General features: G+C 38.0%; 2 protein-coding genes and 1 pseudogene across 5 annotated transcripts in view; 2 read left to right on the top strand and 1 right to left on the bottom strand.

Annotated features, from left to right (window-relative positions):
* The first annotated feature begins 278 nt into the window (after positions 1-278).
* f3b (coagulation factor IIIb) lies at positions 279-2,782 on the top strand. Its single transcript, XM_051698135.1, has 6 exons — positions 279-438; positions 717-840; positions 1,015-1,208; positions 1,348-1,526; positions 1,625-1,793; positions 2,254-2,782. Exons 1-6 carry the CDS (start codon positions 324-326, stop codon positions 2,385-2,387), a joined length of 915 nt encoding a protein of 304 aa, XP_051554095.1. The 5' UTR covers positions 279-323; the 3' UTR covers positions 2,388-2,782.
* Positions 2,783-4,009: 1,227 nt separating this feature from the next.
* Positions 4,010-20,402, bottom strand: LOC127441149 (ATP-binding cassette sub-family D member 3-like; annotated as a pseudogene).
* Positions 20,403-20,518: 116 nt separating this feature from the next.
* Positions 20,519-24,944, top strand: part of arhgap29b (Rho GTPase activating protein 29b) — a 61,480-nt gene continuing 57,054 nt past the window's right edge. For all 4 annotated transcript variants that reach the window (XM_051697447.1, XM_051697446.1, XM_051697445.1 and 1 more), the window contains exons 1-2: positions 20,519-20,656; positions 21,689-22,033. In XM_051697447.1, coding sequence (XP_051553407.1) covers positions 21,769-22,033 — 265 coding nt within the window. In that variant the 5' untranslated portion in view covers positions 20,519-20,656; positions 21,689-21,768. The remainder of the gene's footprint in view (positions 20,657-21,688; positions 22,034-24,944) is intronic.

The raw sequence follows: 24,944 nt of genomic DNA, 5'->3' as shown, positions 1-24,944 counted from the left end.
AAAACAACACAAAACACCTTTATGATTGAACAGTACAAAAGAATGAGACAGCGCAAACTACAACCAGAGGTCTAACCTTACTTGTCAAAGTCCTGAAGCTTGGAAGGTCTGAATTAAACCCGGTACCCGGATGACCATATATGGTCATAAGCTGCGCGTAAAGATGAATGCCCAGCCAGTGACAAAACCCCAAAGTGGAGAAAGAGGCGGAGCGCTAGTCATGACTCATGACGCAACCTCCGCAGCGGGCAGGACGCACCCTATATAGACAGGCGTCTTCCTGACGCTTTAATTGATAAACGCTTCACAGAGGATTAAGTCCAATGAAATATTCTCACGCTCATATTGGACTATTTGCCGTCAAAACTATGGAAAGTAAAACTGTGATGTTGCCTGCACTTGTTCTTGCCTGGCTTGCGCTCGTTAACGGATCCCCTGGTAAGATATCGGTATTTTCGTGATGTTTATAACAACGGTAAACTAAACCAGATTCTCATGACTGCGAGTGCAAGTATGTACCATAATGTAGTGTATAGTATGTATAGTGAAATGAACTTCAGATATATAGTGTTTTGTTGTGCCACAAGGTCGGGTATTTATAATTGCAATAAAAATAATAATACTAATAAAATGAGGTTGGGTATTAATGGAAACAAACAGAAAAAGCCATTTGATGTGCGCATGGATCTCTGACCGTTGTCTTCTCTCCTATTTAGCATCGATAGATGTTGGCCAGCTTCCCAAAGCAACAAATGTGTTATGGTCGTCTTACAATTTCAAAACAATTCTAACATGGGGACCTAAACCTGTCAACTACACCTATACAGTTGAATTCTCAAGGCAAGTACAAAAAATATCTTATTCAAGCGTCACACATTTGCTTTGCTCTTTCTTTTACAACACAAAGCTAAAATAAATCTGTATAGTGTATGTACTGTATACACCTGTTAGAAGCCCTTCTTTCCCAAATGACCTTTTTGATTCCAACCGATATTTCTTATTGTGTCTCTACAGAGTTGGTGGGGACAGAGAGAAAAACCCTCACTGCATTAGAAGCTCTGAAACCGAGTGTGACCTGACCAATAAACTGTTGGACTTGAAGCAAACCTATTCTGCTGTGGTGTTCTCAGAACCGCTGTCCGGACTTACGACTGATCATGAAGAACCTCCCTTCACCAGATCAAAGTCATTCTGCCCATACAATGACAGTGAGTGTCCAACCTTGCATCTTGTATGCTGTAATACTAAGTCATAAGTGCAACATTGTGCCAAGCAATGCATACTGTTTTCTTGTTACCAGAAATTGATCATTACAGTTGCTCTAATAATTTTTATCTTGACCTGCAGCTCTAATTGGAAGACCTGAGTTCAAAATAGTGGTGCGTGAGGACAAGAAGATTATGCTGCACATAAGTGACCCAATCACAGCTCTGTACAAAAATGGAAGATCTCTGAACATTCGTGATATCTTTATGAAAAAGCTCCAATACAAAATCGCGTACAACAAGGCTGGAAGCACAGGAAAAGTGAGTGTCAGCCTTGATTACATGCCATACCCCATGTCTTTCATTTTTGAGTGCTCTCAAAATTGCAGTCCTAATATGTTTACTCTACATGTTTACAGAAAATACACATTGCGGAAAAAAGTAAAGTGGAGTTTAAAACACTAGATGTGGATCAGAGTTACTGCTTCAGTGTGGCGGCATACATTCCCTCTCGTCGAGGAGACAAGAGGGTCGGGGCGTGGAGCCTCCCCAAATGCTCCCCACAGGAGAAGAAGAGTGTGCTTGAGGGTAAGTTGAGTCTCAGTTCTTTGTTCTGAACTTTGCAATCGTCTTACTACCATTACCAGCATGTTGTATGCCACTTTGTTCCAGCAATCAAGAGACAGTTCAGGAGACTAACTTGGGTGTCTAAAAAGATGCAAGCTTTGTTTAGAACTATTTAAATGTCTAGAACTCCAGTGTTTTGGAAAACAGAATGGTTGTTAAGCGTAAAGAGGCCAGATTGGGTAGGCTAACAGTTGTAGGAGGGATGATGACATTCACTCTGCCATTACTCACTCCATCCAGTTGTGTGGGAAGCTCTGTTACTACACCTGGCGTTTCAGAACTGCCAGTATTTTACACAAACTAACACGGAACTTTGTTGAGCTGGATTTGATCTTAAACAGTGCAACTGGTTAAATTTGTTGTTAGAGTATGTATGCATTGAAATGATGACTGATGTTTAAATTCCTATTTTTCATTTCAGAGTATGGACTGCCTGTGATTGGAGGAGCAGCACTTGTTATCGTGGTTGTGTTTATTGGTGTAATTGTTCTTATTGTGATGTGCTGCAAACGAGCACAAAAACAAACCCTGATGGCCAAGGAAGCTGTAGTCTAGATTCTAGTATACAGGAATATGCTGATCAAGCACAGACTGGGACATACAGCAGGACTGTTTTAACCCTTCTTGTTGCATTTGTGCATGCACACCTGCAGTGCAGAAATGGACTGGTTTCTGTGAAACACTTACAGTACATGATATGTTGTACATATCAAAGCCTAATTTTTTTTATGTTGTGGATGAATAGAACTGTATATTTTATTGAATATCCTTATTTATTTCCTCAGAAATACATGGGTATGTTAGCTGCTATATGTGAATATATATATATATATATATATATATATTATATTAGTTTTTATATCTAGAGGAACAATATTTAATCATATTTTAAATGTAAATTATATTTGCTGGAATTTCACTAGCAACAGCAAATAAATTATTATTCTTGACATGGATTTGTACTTGTACTTTATTTTGCTTTTTATTTATTTTTCTTCATTTTCGTATTTTGAAGAAAACTTTGCATGAGTACCAAAACTAGATTTCCCCCAAGTAACCTCATTACGTTTGTCCTATGTTTATGACAATGACTTCTAATATGACAAAAAAAAAGGGTAGAAATGGTATAGTCAATTTTTTATATTTATTTATTTATTTATTTTTTAACAAAAGTCACTCATAACTTGGAGGGATTTTTCAGATACTCCAATTACACAATCTGATAATTTAACAGACTGAGGTACACGCTACTTAACAGACTGACTTGTTGCAAGCAAAGTAAAAGTCCTGCAGACTCCACATCTCAGTGGCTCACCCTTGTGGATTACAACAGTAAAAAAGTAAGACCTTGTATCTTACTGCAGAAGACATTATATATATATATATATATATATATACTGTATATATAAAGACTTTCACCTTATGAAATCTAGAGGATTGCCACCTAAACTAAAAATAAAGACATAAAAAAATGACTAAATACTGCAAAATTAACATTGAAAATAAACAATGTGACATTAACATACTACATTTTGAGTGTGTGGTTTAAAATTTAAATATCACAGAATAAATTTTCAATGTTCATTTGTTTTGTAATTTAGTAAAATTAGAGAATTTATTAAAGATATAAATACTCTTGTAAGGCAGTATCATGATCTTATAAATATCCAGTTTACAGTGTTTTAGGCTTCTTTATCTCTTAAAACAAATTTCCCATAAATAAAATTCACAAAGACAGCTTGCTACACATGTAGCAGAATCTAAAGGATAGTTAGGAATAAAACAACTCCAGACAATAAGAAACATCACCCAGTTACTTAAATATTCCAGTTTCACTCTACAAATATAATTTAGGGACCAACACAAAAACACTACTTTTACATTACAAATGCTTGATTCTTAAAACAGATATCACACCCAATTTCATTGCATAAAAAAATCTTTTCAGATAAACCTTGAACCTAAGATATATTTTATCCATAAGAGTTTCAATGCTTTCAGAAGAAATAAGAATTCCATGGAGTACAGAATGATATTGCTTCAGGCCCATACATTTACTAATGGGCCTCAATCATGAAGCACATGCAGAGAATTTCTGTGCAAATCGTTTGTAAAACCATTCTAACGAAAACAGTTGTATTAAATTTAAATGATTTGAATTGTTGACCATCAATTCTTTACACATAAATTGGCTCATGTTCAAAGCCCATGTCAATATTACGAGCCAAACTTGTTTCCTTTGTAATGGGGTTAAAATCATAGTTTCCTCTTCCATCCATGTGCAAGTAATACTAGAGAGAGAGAAAAAATGTTTTCAGACTCTTTGACACTACTTTGAATGTATGATGAATTCTTTAAACTTTCTGAAGAAAGACAAGAGCAAAGTTTTACCTTGTGGTGCTTCCATAGTGATTTCCTATGGGAGACTGTGAACAGTGTGATGTCAACCTAAAAAGAAGAAACAGAAGAATCCAGGGAGTTCAGGGAGACAGATGTTTCTTCAGTAAACTCCCTCAGGAGCAGAGAATACATTCTTGACGTCCTCACTTTTGACAAAGAAAACAAAGCGTGATGGTGACAACCATCTGTCAGGTCTCCACCATATGTTACCTGCCCAGCTATATGCTTAAGGAGCATTTACTTGGAATTTTCGCTCTTACATTAACATTTTAGCATTCATTGAGTATAAAAACAAGAAATATGTTTACATTGCTGTAGTGGCTGTAAATGAAATCCTCCACATCAACACTGACTGCACTGGTGCACTCATCCAGAATAGCAAACTGGGGCTTGTGGTAGAACAGGCAAGCCATCTGTGCAATTAAATAAAGCATGAGAAAGCATTCCACCCTTCTCTACTCTTGTTAAGTCTGTTAAATTCTGAATTTCTAATCTTAAACAGCTAAAGATGTGATGACTGTGTGATGACCAGATTAATATCTTGATTATCCTAAAGAGAGTTATGTGTTGTATGTGTGTAACAAAGGAAATAATTCAAGGAGGTTCAAGGAGCAGATCTTACAGCCATCCTCTTCTTCTCCCCTCCACTGAGGACACCCATCCAGTCTTACACACTCTCCCAGCTGCCCTCTCTGTCCAGGATATGTCCCAGTTGGATATTACCTAGGTATTCCCTCAGCACCTGACCACAGTCACACAATATATAATAATAGCAACAATACAGTATGTAGAGTACACACACACACATATGCACATATACAGTAACTATAAATAAATAAATATATATATATATATATATATATATATATATATATATATATATATATATATATATATGGTCCAATCAGCCACAACATTAAAACCACCTGCCTAATATTGTGTAGGTCCCCCTCGTGCCGCCAAAACAGTGCCAACCCGCATCTCTGAATAGCTTTCTGAGATTATATTCTTCTCAACACAATTTTACAGAGCGGTTATCTGAGTTACCGTAGACTTTCAGTTCGAACCAGTCTGGCCATTCTCTGTTGACCTCTCTCATCAACAAGGCATTTCCATCTGCAGAACTGCCGCTCACTGGATGTTTTTTGTTTTTGGCACCATTCTGAGTAAACTCTAGAGACTGCTGTGTGTGAAAATCCCAGGAGATCAGCAGTTACAGAACTAGTTTTAAACTAGTTTTAAAAGTTTGATAAATAGACGTACTCTTGATGTATTACAAGCCAAATGTGTTTGTTGTTCAGCAGTAACAAAACACTGCCTTATAATGCCAAATTGTGACTGTATGCTTCATCACTACTGACAATATTTGTTAGATTATTTTATTGTCATATTAAATCTATAAATGATGTACAAGAAAGGGAGAGAGAAAAAGGGATAAACAACTCAATAAACAACTCAAGTCTTGCCATTTAAAGGTAATTTTAGAATGGCATTGTCTATATTATATCATTTGCCCTCAAATGAACACATTGTATTATATTACAATGTGCCCACTCATGAATATCAAATTAATTTCAGACGGATATATTTTACCATGCTCTTAATTTTTTTTTTTTTTTTTACATAACTATCTATGTCATAAAATTAGGAAGTTTGGACAGAAGTTCCTTTTGTCAGAATGGAGAAAAGTTTGGGAAACTTTATAGTCAAAAAACGATAAAATGGAAAACTCTAAAACTGTTTATGTGCGCGTGCATTCACACAATGAACCACGCTTGCACTTGGTCTTCTAAAGCAAACAAACAGCCGAGCAAAAACTCAGGCAGCATATTCATATAAGTTTGTCATTAATGATTGATTTACTATGCCTGACAAAAAAAAAAAACTCAACGGATCTGCACAAATTCATGTGACTTTTTTTAAATTCAAAACAGCATATTAAGAGGAAAGATAAGCAGTTTACGTCGTTGCATTAACTTTGTTTTAACTCCATTCGGACAGCTAATGCCCATTTGCCTGTACTCTCCACCTTGTCGCCAACGCAATTCTCCAGTGCAGCGATTAGTTGCAGATATCTTAAATGTGAATTACTACTAGTCAAAAATGCACAACAGATATCTGAAATTGGACTAGTCAAAACATAATTATGGATAGTCAAATCTGAATATTAAATGATAAAAGCGCCTGCCATACAATGCATTTCTAATTAGTCATAATTAACATTTAAGATATCTGCAATGCAACTTTGACCAGTCATTTGTTTCCATAGGATTGCATTGAAAACTATTTTCAGATATCTACAATAGAGTATAAATTGTAATTACAGACATCTACAATTGATTTATTACTAGTATAAATTATAATAAGATATCTCTAATTAGGTTGTTACTAGTAAAAAAAAAAAATGTAGATATCTGTAATTGGATTTATGACTAGTCAATATTTAATAGGAGATATCTTTAATTTTAATTATTACTAGTCAATTTTCATTTAAAGATATCCATAATGTTTGTATGGATATCTCAAATTGATTACAGACCAGGAAGATCTTTATTTGGAGATTTCAGCAATTATTAATCTGACTGGGAAGAATTTTAAAAGAGATCTCTTAAATCAACATTCTTACTAGTGAAAGTTCCTTTACCGATATCTAAAATGCTTTTGCAAATTGCCTCTCTGCTATGACCCACCTTAAAAAAAAAACAAAAAAAAAAAAAACAACAACAACAACAAAAATAATCTTAGCTCGGAAATGTTTGCCATCCACCATTTTGTCTGATAAAGAATTGATCTTTTAATGTTAGTCTTGCATGTTTGGTTTATTTTAAACAGAATTTTGCAATTAAAAAAATAAATAAAAATCCAATACTGAGGAACAATGATGATGGAGCACTTGTAAAAATGATTTGTATCAGCCATCATTCCCAAATAAACTTAAAAAAAAAAAAAAAAAAAAAAGGACCCCTACATTAGCTCAAAGGTCAATTGCACATTGCATGTCTACAGTGGGAAACTCCATCTCCGTCTCATCACTCCAACACAGCAGTACTTCTCTCAGAGTTGCTGTTACACACTGCCATCAAGTGGGCTATAACGGTATTGGCAAATAATACACAAGCATGTTCCGTATACTAATTAAATAAATGTATTTAATTGTTAGTACCATTAATTAATATAGGCTATATGTATTAATTCAGAATAATAGAAGGTATAGTAACTAAGAAATTCACGGCCACTTAATAGCAGTTATGATCGATTATTTAAATTGTCGAATGAGGCTTCTTTCTTTTCAATTGACTGTCATTTTTAACTTTAAGATTTTAAAAGATTAAAAAACACAGGTGCCTTGATTCTAAAGCATTAAACCACTACATCATGAATTTATTTGCCCAATTTCAAATTTTTAAAGATTGCATAATAAAAAATTCGAAACACTCATTTGTGGTTGTCTGCCTTTATTAATCATTTACACAAATTGGTCAGTGCTACAACATATAACAATCACTTTGTTACACATAGTTAACTGGAGACCTTTTAACATATATAAATGCATCAAGATATTGTTTATTAAGTTGTCAAGCATTGACTTAATCTTTCTGTTAGCAGCTAGTTACTTTAACAGCTTTGATAGCACTACGTAATGAAGAGTCATTGCACATCACAACACAGCAGATGACTAGGGTAAGGGCAATTTAGATATCTGAAAATATAATTTTGACATATATATATATATATTATTTTTTTTCTGAATTACAGATATCTCTAATGATCTTTGTAGATGTGTGACGTGACAAGTGACGAAATCTGTGACGTCACTGCAGATCTCTTAAATGAAATTTCGAATAGGCAAAATATATTAACAGATATCTTTAAAGTTCTTTCTCACTAGTCAAATTTTAATGGCAGATATCTCAAATTAACATTCTGACTAGTCAAATTATTATTGTGACTCAAAATGCAATTGTAGATATCTAAAATATAATTACGGATAGTTAGACCAAATCTTTAAAAGCCAAAACGTCTTGCGATAAAAGCGCCTGCCATAGCGCCTAGCGTTCGCTCTGACGTCACACCGCAGGAAACCGCGCTTCCGGGTTCTTTCGAGCAGCAGATTTCAATGGTGGAAATAGGCAGCGCTGCAGTTTTAATACACTTTTAAGCTTTATAGAATGTAATAATGTCTTTTATTGTTAATAAAAGTTATTATAAATGGGTTATCTATGGTTTACAGTGAAGAAAGTATGTGTTCTATGTGTTCAATGAGCCTGTGTGAAAATGTTGTACATGTAACAGGTTGATGAATACACATCCTCACGTTTAACACACTTCTAAAGCCTAAGAAATATGATATATAAAAATAAAAACAACCTCTAGACATGCAATATGTGTCTATACTGCTTTAATTAATTACCCACATACAATAAATAATATTTACTTCAATATGATCATATTCCATATGAAAACTTAATAACAGCTGTTTTCGATTGAACAATATTATGTACTGTATTCAAAATAAATTCAAAGACTTCATTTTAGCAGCATGACATTATTTTTATTCACTTATCCTTTCACAAACAGTAGTCCATTCACTGCGGTGGTGGAGACGGGATCTGTTCCTCCAGTTATATCGTATATTGGTGGTCTTAATCATCGTTAGATCATATTTGACCTCATATCTGTCACAGTGACAGCACTTTGGAAATTAAAAACAGCCAGTATGCAATCAGAGTTTACGTAAATTTTTCATTAAAAAAAAATAATAACAAACAGATGCTACGGGTCAATTGGGTCTAATAGAGCAGACAAGATAACAATGACGGTCACCTGTGAAATATCATCATCATTTATGTAAAATCCTGTGGTGGAAATTTAAAGAAGCCTCACTCTCCAATAATCTGTGGGAAACAGGGTGTTCCAACCCCACAAACAGCACTTTTTGGCAGTTTCAGCACAATTTGAGCGAAGCGCTCATAGACAGCAGTTCTTTTCTGGGCTACCAAAAGAACCCGGAAGGGTCAGGATGGAGCGTTTGTTTGTAAACAGTAACTTTATCTATACTTTGGGCTTTAGAGTTTGGTCTCGGTTTAGGGCTTTTGAAAAAAACCTACACAAAGTTTGTAGTATAACAGTATGTTGGCTTCATCAAGCCAACATAATTAAAATGGTCATTTCATGAGAAATTAAACTTTCCTTGATTTAATGTACAGCATTTTAATGTGTTATGAAAACTGTACATTTACAGAATGTAAATCTTCCAGTCTAAAAGACCATTTATTAAAACAACTCATTCCAAATTTCTGCAACTTTCATCTAGATGAATGCTTTAACGCATGTCTGCTTACAAGTAGACATCAATTAATCCCTTTTGGTGTTATACTTAGCCCACTCAGTTATGACGATAAAGGTGATAAAGAGGATGTCAGATAGATACTATTGTTCCAAAACACCAGAACTAACGTTAAGAGTAAAATGTGAGTCCACCAATCCCAGCTCTGTTCCTGACTGTGTGTAACACCTTTAAACTCTGACGGTTACCGGTATGCACAGTATGTTATTACGGTTAATGTGTGATAGACATGTGGCATTCCACATTTCTCAAGCTATTTTGGCTGACACTTTTTCTGAACACATAACAAATCTAATTTTGCTGTTGATGTCCATGTCACTACCTGATCAGATGTTCTTTTCTTTTTTTTTTTTTTTTTTGGTCTTCATGTGTATCAGGATAAATCACTTGATCTCTAAGGGAACCCAATGACATGTATGGCCTCTATGGAAAAATACAAATAAATCTAAAAAATCAAAAAACAACAACAGACATTTTCAAATTTAACCTACTGTCATGAAATCAATCAAAGACCTCTATGTAAAAGAGCTATACAGCTCACCCCACCTGAGGAACATAGAACAGCTTCCATCACTCCGGTTTTGTGAGCCGTCCTCCACACAGAGGCCACAGCTAGGAAGTAAATAGACATTGTAAGGGAATGAAAACAACTGATACTTAAAACAGTTCTTTCAAACTTTCACACAGTTTTACAAGAGAACTCTTTGAACCTCTCCAAGCACTCTGAAAAGTGAACTCTTCCCACAGCCGTTGGGACCACAGACCAACACAATGGAATTTAAGGGAAAGAAGATGGTACTTATCAAAACCAGATGACCAAACCTTGCTTTACAATCTAAATAAGTTAAGACTAGAAACACTTTACTTATGGAAACATTGAAATATCAACCTCAAAAGATAAGTCATGGATAAGAATGTCTCCATTGGGCATCGCTAAAGGTATGTGTTCAAACCTGTGGATGAGAGGATACGGTTTACACTGCTGATAAACTCTGAGTAAGGCATAATATCTCAATAATAAAAGTAAAATACTAATCAAAAAGACTCTAAAGATCTCAGGGGCAAATTCACTAAACAGCTGCGGCACTTTTGCACAAGGTATTTCAGCGCAAAATCCTGAGTCTTACTCACTAACTACCCGCAATCCATTTTAAGCAAGCACAATCAGTGCTGAAATTGCTCTGCGTTTTGAGTATTTAAATTAAGTCATTGTCATTCCTGTCTGCGCAAACATGCTTCCTTTCTGTGCAAATTATGCTCATTATAGCTTGCGCTTCATTCACAAAAAATGTGCAGTGCAATTTGCATTGCGCTATTACCGCCAGATAAAAGCGGCTGGTAAAAATAATTTTTATTGTTACAGCAGTAATTTTTAAAATAAGGATCAAATTATGGAAAAGAGCATTATTCAGCAATTTCAGCATGTTGAAAAGATGATTCAGGTGTCTGGATCTCAGTAGTGGGGTGATGCTCTAAAGTCCAGATGGAGTGTTTCAGATCCCGTTCGTCTGCTGCATCCTACACTATATAGCGCTAAGAATTGGCCTGCAAGAATCGGAATTGTGTATGCAAATTGCATTTAGCTGCAATTTTGTGGGTGTGTTCACGCCATTGCTTGATCTGCATAATTCCCTTAGTGATTTGGGGCCCTAAACCAGCGCAGACAGCGTGCAAATAACCACCGCTTTTGCAATTAATTCGTAGTAAATTTCCCCCTTAATGTATAATATACAGTATATTGCTTGGAATACTAAACATATTACACTTCAAAACACTTTCAAATGCTGCATGTGATTTCATCTTTTCTGACAAAACTGACTTCACAGTAAGCATTTACTAAGCAAAAAATGGACAGTGTAAAATTTCAGTTTTTCCTATGAACATTAGGATTGTGCAAATTTGTTGTAGCTGACTAGCTAATTGTGATAGCTTGGTTGATTTTTTTTAGTTTGTATGTAACTTGCTTGATGATGTTGCCTGCAATGATGATTTCTCCCCTCCCAGAAATGAGAGGAATTTTCTCAACTGGAGTGTCTGTAAAAAGCAACAATAAATAAAAAAGGATATTAATAAAACCATCAATATATACAGTACAGATACTGGAAGTACCATCTCTTATGACACAAGTTACAAAACAATAAAACACATAATGCATGCTATTCCAGACCTATGGATTGCTGTGTGATCATGCTCCATTCATATCTGCCTGAATTCTGCTCTTTAAGAACCTCCTGAATTTCTGTGATCCGTGCAGTGAACCTTATTAATGGATTCAGAGTCAGCCCCAGAGAAACACACATAAATACTCATGCACATGAAAGACAGAGAACACAGGAGGACTGATAAGATAAAAGAAGACGGATGGCATGAGAACAAGCTAAGTATGAATATACTGGAGGCAAAACACTCACCCAGACAATCTGGTCATCTCTCTGCCTGCCAGGACAATCCTTCCCAGAGCCTGTGCCAAACTCATCAACATCCACCCGCTCTGGTAGTAGTCCTACACTGTAAAAGCAAACACAGAAGAACTTTTATCTTCTATGCAAACATTTATCTTAGGAAATCCTGAATAACCCAATAAACCCATTATACAAAGACAATGACAACAATTACATCTGGAGAGCTCAAAGGTTGGCAATTCCAAAAGAAACATTATCTTTTTCTTCCTTCACACAGGATTTGCATAGCAAATCTCTACTGTGTGATAATGATAGCGTGATAGTTTACACTTCATGTAAACTACTACTATAGACTACTACTACGAATACTATTATGTTCAGATATCATTCTCTGAAATGCTTGTATCAATTGGTATCAAACACCCTCAATATTTCAATATCAGTCTGTTAAAGACCCCATAAAATGCCTTGACAAGTGCAGATTTTTCCTGTGTTGACTTATTTCCTATTGGAGCAGGACATATCTGCATTTTTTAAATAGCCTTTTTTATATACATCACAGCAATCGACTATTATTCTCTACTTACTATTGCTAGTCAGACACTGGTATTATTAGAGGAAGGGGAATGTTTATTCTAAAGAGCATTATACTGAACAAAAATTTTAAGTGCAAGATGAGTCATCTATATTTTTGGTCCATTTTCCCAGAAGAGAAAGACTGTAAATTTTAAATGTGTGTACCTGCTAAAAGTTAATTCGGTCAACTTTTAGGACTGCACTGACAGATAGATGGCATTAGAGCTAATAGACATAGACTTAAAGTGTCATGAAACACCCTTAGTTCAGCACCTCAGAGCAAACATTACCATCAAAACCAGCACTGCTTTGAAACTTTACATTAATTCATAGATATTTATTCTTACAAGGAGTGTTTCGGCTTTAAATCAAGTTAAACTCTATTGACAGCATTTCTGGCATAATGTTGATTACCTCAGAAAATACTTTCAACTCATCTCTCTTTTTCTTAAAGAAAAAAAAAACTATGTGCAGTAAGGCACATACAATGATAGTAAACAGGTTCAATACACAAAACATTAAAAACACAGTTTTTCAAAAGTATAGCCAAAATACTTAAGCATAATGCGTGTTAACTTGACTCTAGTATGATAAAAATCGCTTACTAACCTTGTCTGTGTAAAGTTGTACAGTATTTCAACTCCATTGTCATGATGACATAACGCCTGTAAACCATGTAGGCATAAATCCAGGAAACTTTCACACAATGTCTAGGGTACATAAAAGAGACCTGACTTTGAGTGTTTGGTTTTCATCATTGTCTTCTGTTTTTGAACAAGCCGTCAAGTAATCGTGTTATGATCAGAGACACTGAGAGTAATCAATGGAATCAGTGCTCCGTCTAACAGCTACCCCTCATAAATAGCATGTTTGGAGCATAAGTAGCAGAACTGCAGCCAAGAAACGCTTGTGCCAGTCCAGTTATGGACAGTGGTCCATTCTGACAAGTGATTTCTTTTTTTTTCTTTTTTTTTTTTTCCCTAATTTGGAATGCCCTATTCCCAATGGGCTCTAGGTACTCGTGGTGGTGTAGTGACTCGCCTCAATCCAGGTCAAATCAAATCAAATCACTTTATTGTCACACAGCCATATACACAAGTGCAATGGTGTGTGAAATTCTTGGGTGCAGTTCCGATCAACATAGCAGTCGTGACAGTGATGAGACATATACCAATTTACAATAACATCAAATTAACACAACACAATTTAAACATCTGTTATACACATAATTACACTCAACAGTATACAAATAATAACATACACTGTACAGTATACAATATGCACTATATACATACACATTATTCAATAAAAATGAAAAATAAAAATATATAAAAAAGTATATATATATAGAATGTACAGTATTGTACTGTATTGACATTCAGGCGGAGGACGTATCTCAGTTGCGTCCGCGTCTGAGACGTCAATCCGCGCATCTTATCACGCAGCTTGTTGAGCGCATTACCACGGAGACGTAGCGCGTGTGGAGGCCCACGCTATTCTCCGCAGCATCCACGCACACCTCGCCACGTGCCCCACCGAGAGCAAGAACCACACATTATAGCGACCACAAGGAGGTTACCCCATGTGACTCTACCCTCCCTAGCAACCGGGCCAATTGGTTGCTTAGGAGACCTGGCTGGAGTTACTCAGCATGCCCTGGATTCGAACTCACCATTCCAGGGGTGGTAGTCAGCGTCAATAATCGCTGAGCTACCCAGGCCCCCCTGACGAGTGATTTTGAACTCATCAGGGTGTTTAGTGTAAAAGTCTGCTCTCATGTCTGTTCCACGAGTGCTGTTGAAGTTTCGTGCCTGCTGGGAACAGCTGTTACATCCATAAGTTTGAATTCTCTGCTGTTATGTGTAATGGTAGCGCTATGATTTGATGGAAGCGTTCCTTCTCATTAATATTGTGGAGTAATGCATAGAATCTACTGACGTACATGAGTACTTATACTCTTATACCTCATTTTAATGATGTTGCTTCAACTTTTAGTTTTAAACCAGAAGAACTAAATGGCTCAATAAAACGGAAAAAGTAACCACTTTCTCACTTGAAAATTAACATAATGAGAGCTATCATTGTTTTCAATTATGTGCAACCTGTTTATATCTGTTAACATCTAAAAAAAATGTTTTTGGGTTTCATGACCATTTAAAGTGTCAAAACTTCCAATTTTGATTTCATGTGGTCTTTAAAGCAGTTTCTTACCTCAAGCCACTCAAAATATGTGCTGTTAATATTCTGCTTGTTTCTGAGGTCCAGGAAGGGCCAGCTAATAGCCAGGTAGCCCACCACCAAGGCTATATATGGAGAATCATCAGAAAGTATGAGTTGTCCATGAGAGAGACTTTAAATTGAACATAATTATGTTGCTTTCCTACTCTTTGTAAGTCTACTAATAAATGTTTCAAATGGATTCTGCTACCCATTAGTAGACCAAATCTGCTTACATTTGGTTATGATGCTGTCCATGACACCCTTTGAGTAACAAAAATGATGAAGTGTCTCAAGTGGTCAACCAGTAAAACAAGAAGTCAAATTAAAGGTTTCATCCATATTGTGTGTGGACTTTATATAAATCAAAATCAAGTTTATATAAATCAAAAAAACATCTTAATTTCCCCCACCAGTTTTTGAAAGGTTCCATTAATTGTTTGCTTTTCTCTCCAGTTCCCATTGTAGAATGCAATCTCTTCACTGAAACAATATGAAGAAAAAAATGCATTTACTGCATGAAATATCTCAGGAAAGCAGACAGCCAGACAAAGTGCAGGAGGGAGACCCATAAATACCTGTTAGTGATGAGGGGAGAGTTGATGTATCTGTACTCCCCGTCATACCTCTGCTCTGTTACAGTCATCTTGCCAATCGGCCTTCACAGTCTCGTCAGAAGTAGACCAGAGATTCCTTTAGAGGAGCAGGCACATGTTGCAAATTTAACACTGTGCAGATTGAGTCACTGGATTAGTTGGTAATTCCTTTGAAAGGGATACTCACAAGAGCACCAAGGGATGTGTTCAGTTTGCAGATGTAGATCAATATGTCTAGTAAGGGCTGCAGGAAAAAGGGAAAAAAATTAATAAAACAGGCACATACAGTAAATTAGAGGTAGACCGATATATTGGTTTTACCAATTAATCCATGCAGATAGTTACTTTTTGGAACTATCGGTTATCGGGGAAAAATCTATGCTGATAGTTGCAGATAGTAAAAAAAAAAAAAATTTAAAAAAAAAAAAATAGACAGTTTCTCTGTCTCCGCCACTGGAGAATTCTACAGTTAGAACAACTTGATTCTACAGTATAATAGCGGCCTCTAGAGATGAAATAAAAACAATCACTGACACCTTGTGGGGATTTGCTGATTCTAAATTTTTCATCTTTCATCACTGACAATATTCATGAATATTTTTATCCTCACTTCAATGCATATTTAGCTATTTTATTTTATTTAGCTTTTATTCTAAATTAAAGCGATCGGGGGACCTGGGTAGCTCAGTGGTAAAAGACGCTGGCTACCACCCCTGGAGTTCACTAGCTTGCTAGTTCGAATCCCAGGGTGTGCTGAGTGACTCCAGCCAGGTCTCCTAAGCAACCAAATTGGCCCTGTTGCTAGGGAGGGTAGAGTCACATGGGGTAACCTCCTCGTGGTCGCTATAATGTGGTTCGTTCTCAGTGGGGCATGTGGTTAGTTGCGCACGTATGCCGTGGTGGATGGCGTGAAGCCTCCACACACGATATGTCTCTGTGGCAACGCGCTCAACAAGCCATGTGATAAGATGTGTGGGTTGATGGTCTCAGACGCGGAGGCAACTGGGATTCATCCTCCACCACCCGGATTGAGGCGAATCACTACGCGACCATGAGGACTTAAAAAGTGCACTGGGAATTGGGCATTTCAAATTGGGTGAAAAAGGGAAAAATAAATAATAAATTAATTAATTAAAGCAATGGCATGCAAAGAAAAATGCAAGTATAAGGAAACGTGCTCTGTCAGCACATACTGTAACGATGCTGGCAATGATGATGACGATGAAGTGGAGAACCCAGGTGCAGTTTATTTACATGAAGCGTGAAAACCAAAAACATGACTACAAAGCATAAACATGAACTAAACTAGACTTGACATCACTTGACTTCCAAACAACATTACATAAACACACAATACCTGACAATGGCAAACATGAGGCTTAAATACATGGACAAGGGAGAAACATTCAATGATAACCAATGACAAGACAGAACTGATAACAAGGTAACAAGACAATAAACTAATGAAATCAAGACACATGAACATGGAGGGAAACATGAAATCACATGACCTGGGGACCACATGACATGAAACAGGGAAACAGGAAATAACATGACATGGAACATATGACTATAAAACAGGAACTAAACTTCCAAAATAAAAGACATTAACACAAAACATGAACAAAAACACATAAAACCATGACATATTTCCCCCACTAGGGGTGGCTCCCAACGCCCCAAAACAAAAACACAGAGTTCAAGAGGGAGCTGGTGGGGGGGGTACCATGGTGACTTGACGTGGTTACATGGCATGACAGGGTAACATGGTACGGCAGGATCCTGACTTGGCCGTGGTGGGCATGGATGCTGACTGGTTGTCGTGGCAGGCGTGAGTGCTGGACCGTGGAGCAGAGGCGGGCCTGGACCATGGAGCAAAGGCTTGCTTGTGACATGGCATGGAGCAGACTGAAGCTTGGCTGTGACATGGCATGGAGCAGACTAAGGCGTTATTGTGACGGGCTCAGGCGTTGATGTGACATGGCATGGAGCAGGCTGAGGAGTTGCTGTGACATAGCATGGAGCAGGCCGAGGTGTGGCTGTGACATGGCATGGAGCAGGCTGAGGCGTGGCCACACTTCGGCCTGCTCCATGCCATGTCACAGCCACGCCAGAGTCAGCTCCGTGCCATGTCACAGCCATGCCTCGGCCTGCTCCGTGCCATGTCACAGCCACGCCAGAGTCTGCTCCGTGCCATGTCACAGCCACGCCAGAATCTGCTCCGTGCCATGTCACAGCCACGCCAGAATCTGCTCCGTGCCATGTCACAGCCACGCCAGAGTCTGCTCCGTGCCATGTCACAGCCACGCCAGAGTCTGCTCCGTGTCATGTCACAGCCACGCCAGAATCTGCTCCGTGCCATGTCACAGCCACGCCAGAGTCAGCTCCATGCCATGTCACAGCCACGCCAGTGTCAGCTCCGTGCCATGTCAAGTGAAGAACCCAGGTGCAGTTTATTTACATGAAGCGTGAAAACCAAAAACATGACTACAATGGACAATGGCAAACATGAGGCTTAAATACATGGGCAAGGGAGAAACATGACAATGATAACCAATGACAAGACAGAACTGATAACAAGGTAACAAGACAATAAACCAATGAATTCAAGACACATGAACATGGAGGGAAACATGAAATCATATGACCAGGGGACCACATGATATGAAACAGGGAAACAGGAAATAACATGACATGGAACACATGACTATAAAACAGGAACTAAACTTCCAAAATAAAAGTCATTAACATAAAACATGAACAAAAACACATAAAACCATGACATATTTCCCCCACTAGGGGCGGCTCCCAACGCCCCAAAACAAAAACACAGAGTTCAAGAGGGAGCTGGTGGGGGGGGTACCATGGTGACTTGACGTGGTTACATGGCATGACAGGGTAACATGGTACGGCAGGATCCTGACTTGGCCGTGGTGGGCATGGATGCTGACTGGTTGTCGTGGCAGGCGTGAGTGCTGGACCGTGGAGCAGAGGCGGGCCTGGACCATGGAGCAAAGGCTTGCTTGTGACATGGCATGGAGCAGACTGAAGCTTGGCTGTGACATGGCATGGAGCAGACTAAGGCGTTATTGTGACGGGCTCAGGCGTTGATGTGACATGGCATGGAGCAGGCTGAGGAGTTGCTGTGACATAGCATGGAGCAGGCCGAGGTGTGGCTGTGACATGGCATGGAGCAGGCTGAGGCGTGGCCACACTTCGGCCTGCTCCATGCCATGTCACAGCCACGCCAGAGTCAGCTCCGTGCCATGTCACAGCCATGCCTCGGCCTGCTCCGTGCCATGTCACAGCCACGCCAGAGTCTGCTCCGTGCCATGTCACAGCCACGCCAGAATCTGCTCCGTGCCATGTCACAGCCACGCCAGAATCTGCTCCGTGCCATGTCACAGCCACGCCAGAGTCTGCTCCGTGCCATGTCACAGCCACGCCAGAGTCTGCTCCGTGTCATGTCACAGCCACGCCAGAATCTGCTCCGTGCCATGTCACAGCCACGCCAGAGTCAGCTCCATGCCATGTCACAGCCACGCCAGTGTCAGCTCCGTGCCATGTCAAGTGAAGAACCCAGGTGCAGTTTATTTACATGAAGCGTGAAAACCAAAAACATGACTACAATGGACAATGGCAAACATGAGGCTTAAATACATGGGCAAGGGAGAAACATGACAATGATAACCAATGACAAGACAGAACTGATAACAAGGTAACAAGACAATAAACCAATGAATTCAAGACACATGAACATGGAGGGAAACATGAAATCATATGACCAGGGGACCACATGATATGAAACAGGGAAACAGGAAATAACATGACATGGAACACATGACTATAAAACAGGAACTAAACTTCCAAAATAAAAGTCATTAACATAAAACATGAACAAAAACACATAAAACCATGACACATACATTGTGTCTCCAACTTCAAATCTTGTAATAATAATTAACCTTATTCCTCATTAAACCTTAGCTGATGAAATATATATTTACAGAACCCTTTATGTGGTGAATATATAGGCTAAAATGCTTAATTTGGTAAATCCTTATATATTGAGCATTATTATAGAGCCAAGTGTTTCAGTTCATTGAGTCCCAGCTTTAAGAAATTATTCACTAGTGATATCTATTGATATCACAAGAACCATGTGTATATCATTATCTAAAATACTCTGGATAAAATATGTACAATTAAAGATATCACATTTCTAAAACTGCAATAGAAAAATTACAACAAATAATTGTATATATTATATTACATATAAGTAATGTGTAATTACCCTCTTTATAATACATTTTTAGACACAATTTATGGAACATTATGGTCTAGAATTTATTATACAGAATATGAAAAAAATAAACACTATAATTAAGGGAGAGAGAGAGAGAGAGAAAAAATAGATTTGCATGAAACTGATGGTGCCTAGTCAACAGAATTGTAAAATAGGACACAGTGACTCTGTGCAAAGTTTAGTCCACTTACAAATGTATATATATACATACATACATAATTAAGCATAACACTAATACTAACATTTAGATTAGACAATACTTACATTATTTTCAAACAGTGGTTTTGAAGCCTTATCTCTTTAAATGAGCGTGGATAAACGCCTAAGAAAAACTACACACTCTGCACATGTAGTGCCACTTTCAACATTGAGGTGTCGCCAGAGTCACGTCACTCTTCACAGGAGCGACAATCTGCAAACACTTTCAGATAATATTTGTGCTGTTTAAACGTGACAGTGCTTTTTGGATGTTTTGTTGTTGTTTTAGGCATGTTTTATTTTATATTGTTATAATAGTAATTATTTAGGGTTGTGATGTATCGTATCACTGATTAATTCATCATTATAAATTTGATAAACATTATAATTCACATTTCCCACCATCTTTTTCCAGCAGTCCTCAGTGATGCAATGGAATCAACCTCTCCATCCCAGAGTCTTCAGTCTCTCGCCACCCCTGGTATCGTTGTACAACAATTTTAAACTTCCATTTAAATCACTGGCTGTATCCACTGTAGCACATGCAATTTTTGAGGAGGAAAACAACCGGATCTGGCAGCCGGACTCCACCAGCCAATGGGAAGTTTGCTTTGAGGTCACGTGAGTGAGTTTTGAGTCAGACCCTCAGTAAGTTTTTCCCTCGTCAGTTGCGATGTGACGAGCCCTTCAGCTTCGAGCGTTACATTTGACCTTTTCTTATGGATTTACATGGGATTTACCTTCATAAATCTGCAGTATGATATTCCTTATGAGCTGTTCAAGTAAGTATCACTTGTTTGAGACGCTCGATACACGCCAGTTAAATGTAAAAGGTTTAATTTGAATGAACAGGTAAATTGGTTAGCTTAAAGCGCTAAAATGTGAAGCAGTTATGATGAAGAATGTTTATAGTGTTTTGCTGAATTACCTATTGATCTTGATTTGTTAGATCATAAAGGCTTTCGGTCCTAAGGTATCTGAAATTAAATAGTAACACAGAATAGAACATTATAATAACAAATAAGTGTATTTTATAAAGTACTTAATATCAAAATGTTTAATTTGGGATTATAAAACAAAATTTGACATTTTATTCTGTCCCACTTCATAGTTGGTCATTGTTCATTTAATGTTTCCATTTCCTCTCGTGACACAGAACACAGTTTAGTGGTTTTGTTTTGACTGACAGGTGTCAAACTCCTGTTGAGCGATAAAGATCTGTGCATTACTCTCATTCCACAGCAGGCATACGTCACCTATAGACAAAAGCAGGCACGTAATCACAATGAAACAGAGAAAGTCACTGATTACAAAAATTGCATATGAATATATGAAACAATTATAGATAAATGGGTCAAAAAGTTTGAGTTAAAGATCTGGAGCCCTTGTACATCATATTGATGTTAAAGAGCTTGGGAGATACATTTTAAAAAGTTACTGTTTGCCAAGAGAAGCAACCCTAGTAAAGACAGCTCTCCAATATATGATGTTTGTCTTGTAATCATTTGTCTTTATATGTAAAAGATGAAACATTTGACCCTTTACTGACACTTTTAACCAAATGATGAATGGTCTAACAGGAGGAACCTGGGGATAATTGCTTTGCTTATGGGCACTATGATAGTTTATCAGTCACTGCTACTGGGTTTGAACCTACAACCTCAAATTACCACTCCAGATCTTCCACCATTTAGGCTTCACCATGCCCAAAAGAAAGGCCAAACATTTTCATTGTGTGGGACTCTTTGTTCTGCATCTGATGTGATAAGCTCTCATTAGCTGTTGTGTTTGATTATCAGCTTTTTCTTCCGCAGTGTACTCTGCTCTCCATCGTCAGCAGGGCGCTTGGTACTGCGGCTGAGGCGGCTCAGTAAAGGCACAGGCAGCTGCTGGAATGTTCCGACAGGGCAGCAACAGTGGCAATAAGCGCTTGACAAGCGGTGCTCGTCTTTCCTACCCCAGCATCGTGCCCCCATCACCCGGCTCCAACAAAACACTAGAAATGGGCCGCAGCTCTAAGACAAACCACCTGAGTGCTATGGGACTAGACCACACCACCACCCCTGGAGGAGACCCAGACTACATCATGCAACTGGTCAATGATGTGCGAAAGTTTTCTGACATGCTGCTAAGCCTTAAAGAGGCTTTCCACTCCAAAGGTGGGATTCTGTGCCGTTAAGGCTTATTATTTGAAATGCAAGTGTCAAGTGCTTTGAAGTATAGCAGCTGTGGTCGATCCTGTGGTATCGCTGTTTGTTTCATGATGTCTCAGTTTCTACGAAGTGTACAAATGGGTCAGCCATCTCAGCCCACGCAGATGCAGAATGCTTGTACGCAGTGTTAGTGTTTCCATCACTGGAGGAGTGCCACGTCTGTCAGGATGCCACGGGTAAACTCCTAGCCATCCTGCTGAGAGTGTTTCTTTTCTGCTGCACAAGGCATCTGTGAAATTTGCCTCCCTGTGGTAGAAAATCTTCCCCCTAGAATAGAAATGACTGCAAATGATCTGTTGTTGGCTATTCCTCTCTTTGCTTTTTCAAGGAGCTTTTTATGGGAAGCTATGTGTTCTTGATCTGCACTGTTTGCTACAGTTAGAAGGTTATGTTCCTGGTAGTTTCTCTGTTTTAGAAAAACAGTTGCTTGCTACATGGATTTTCGACTTGAAGTGAAAGAATGGAAAGCATTTATTATATTGTTATCCACAACAATTTCAAACATTTAGCTTTATGACAGGGCTGTGGCGAATGGATAGTGACTGGCCAATTATGGTTTGTGGCATTTCCACATTTAAATACTTTCCCATCTAAGTATAGCCAAACTGTCCCATCCCCAGCAGAGATGATGGGATTTACTGGAGGTTTGGTCCCCTTCCCATTTCACTGGGAATTCTGATGTTTTTTTTTTTTTTCTTTGTGGAAAACATTTCCCCACCTAAAATGGTGATCAGCGGCAAAACAAGTGTGGTAGCTATATAGATTTGCTGTTTCCACTTTGTTTCTACTTTGTTACTTCTTTTTTTTTTATTGTGTTAAATAGCAGAATTTCTGGTGAAGAACTACACTACCCATGATCATAAAGGGAAACAATCGACCAATCAGAGAATCATGGCAAACAAGCCACAGACAAAGAGATGACTCCCATGATGCACTGCGAATGACGGTCTCCCTGCACTCAAACTGCTTATATATTTTGTATACTGTTTATCTGAATATTTTGCAACAAACTTTAAATAGATTGATTTTGTACTTTTAATCAACAACATTAATCAGTAAGTTTATATATTTCCGTTGTTTTTAATTCGATTATGTCATTTGCAGTGCTTTAAATTAGTGTAGTTCATTCCATCATTAAAGATGTTAAAACACAGTCTTGCACCTTTGTCTTTTCGGCCGATTTTCAAGTACTTTTTGCTTCAAATCGAATTTTGTAATGTTGTTTTGTAACGTTGGCTTAGAACTATTTTATGAATTACTACGAAATCGCCTATCGAAGAAATGAATGGGAAAAATACTTCTGGAACCAGGATGGCTAAAAAAGTGTGCGGGCACTGTTACGCTCTATACAGACAAAACTTGGGATGTGCACGGTTACCATTTTTAATGAACTGTTAATCGGGACTAAAGAATGTTTATTGAAATTTAATTTCCTCAAACACTTCTCAAAAAAGCAGCAAATAACGTGCAGAGTGAGCTATAAGCCTAAATTCCACAATACGTAGGTCTTCAAATAGTAAAATCTTACATTAAAGTCAAACAAAAATAATCAAACTGTAACTGCTTCATATGTGCTCTGCCTGGGCATGTTCACATTTCCGTGAGGCAGTGAACGGAAGTATTGTCGTGTGTGGAGTTACACTGCAAACTCAAATAGCCTCTTTGGGGTGCTTTGATTTTTAAATGGTTTAAAATCAAATGGCTTTGAATTTGTCCATAAATATGCACACAAGAGCAAAATAGAAAACTTATATCAAGTGCTGAAACTTTGCAAAAACAACCTGAAACCATGTTTAATTGTATAACAACACAGCACAACGAATGAAACACAACAGGTTGACCTCAGCTCGTTGAGTTCGGGTCAGGTTGAAGATAATATAGGATAGTGATAGTGATTTTGGTGTTCGAATAGTGGCGCGTCGAACGGTTAACCGAATGTTGACTATGACTATCCGTGCATATCCCTAGCCAAAACCCATTAACACAAATACCAACAAAATGAGTCAAATGGAATTGGCCTAAATAAATTCAATAATAAGAATAACGGTTTAGTGCACAGAATATGAGCAACTGATTCTTTTATCCATTATTGTAATCAGTGCTGACCACCTAACAACAGAAGGAATTCTAGCTGTTTTTTTTTATGTAATCTATTGGTGTGGTTAAGTATTAATAAAAGAGATGCTCCTCATGAAACCACGACACCACCTTCTGTCAAGTTGACCTCTGTCTGGTGACACTTCCCACAAGGACACGCTTCTGACTTCCCCACTCTCGCCCTACCCTGTTCCCTCTCAGCGGATGAGATGCTCACTGACCCTTAAAATTGATGGATTCTTCTTGTCTGCACAGAGATCAATCAATGCAGTGCTCCCTTGCTCTTATTTAACATTTGGATCTACAGGTCAGACAGGAGAAATTCTAGAGAACTCATCCCTGTGCTTATTTGCTTATGCAGTCTGAATTCACGTCACAACGGATGTTTGGTTGCAGCCTTTGTAGCCACAATGTGGTCGATTAAGCTTCAAAAACAATTGGGTTGTTAAGTGTTTATCAAATCCGTTGCTTTGGTTTCTTTAAAAAGCTGCGATAACAGCACTTCTGTGTTTAAGTTAGTTAGGCTAGTGGCTGTATTGACTTAAAGTTTGGCTCATCACTTGGATCGTTGTGACAAAAATCTTCTCTCTGGTGATTCCTCCTCCACCATGAAGCCCCCTCCTCCTGCATACCGCACATTCCTCCAGAACAAATGTTCACTTGTTGCTATGGCGGCTTCGATTGACTACTTTAGGTGTGCGACACATGAAAAATGACTTCCTTTCTGAAATTGTACAATATTTTGAAGCCACTTTTCCAC

This window comes from Myxocyprinus asiaticus, chromosome 5, assembly GCF_019703515.2.
Source record: "Myxocyprinus asiaticus isolate MX2 ecotype Aquarium Trade chromosome 5, UBuf_Myxa_2, whole genome shotgun sequence".
Lineage (NCBI taxonomy): Eukaryota > Metazoa > Chordata > Actinopteri > Cypriniformes > Catostomidae > Myxocyprinus > Myxocyprinus asiaticus.
This window is presented reverse-complemented; position numbering and strand designations above follow the sequence as displayed.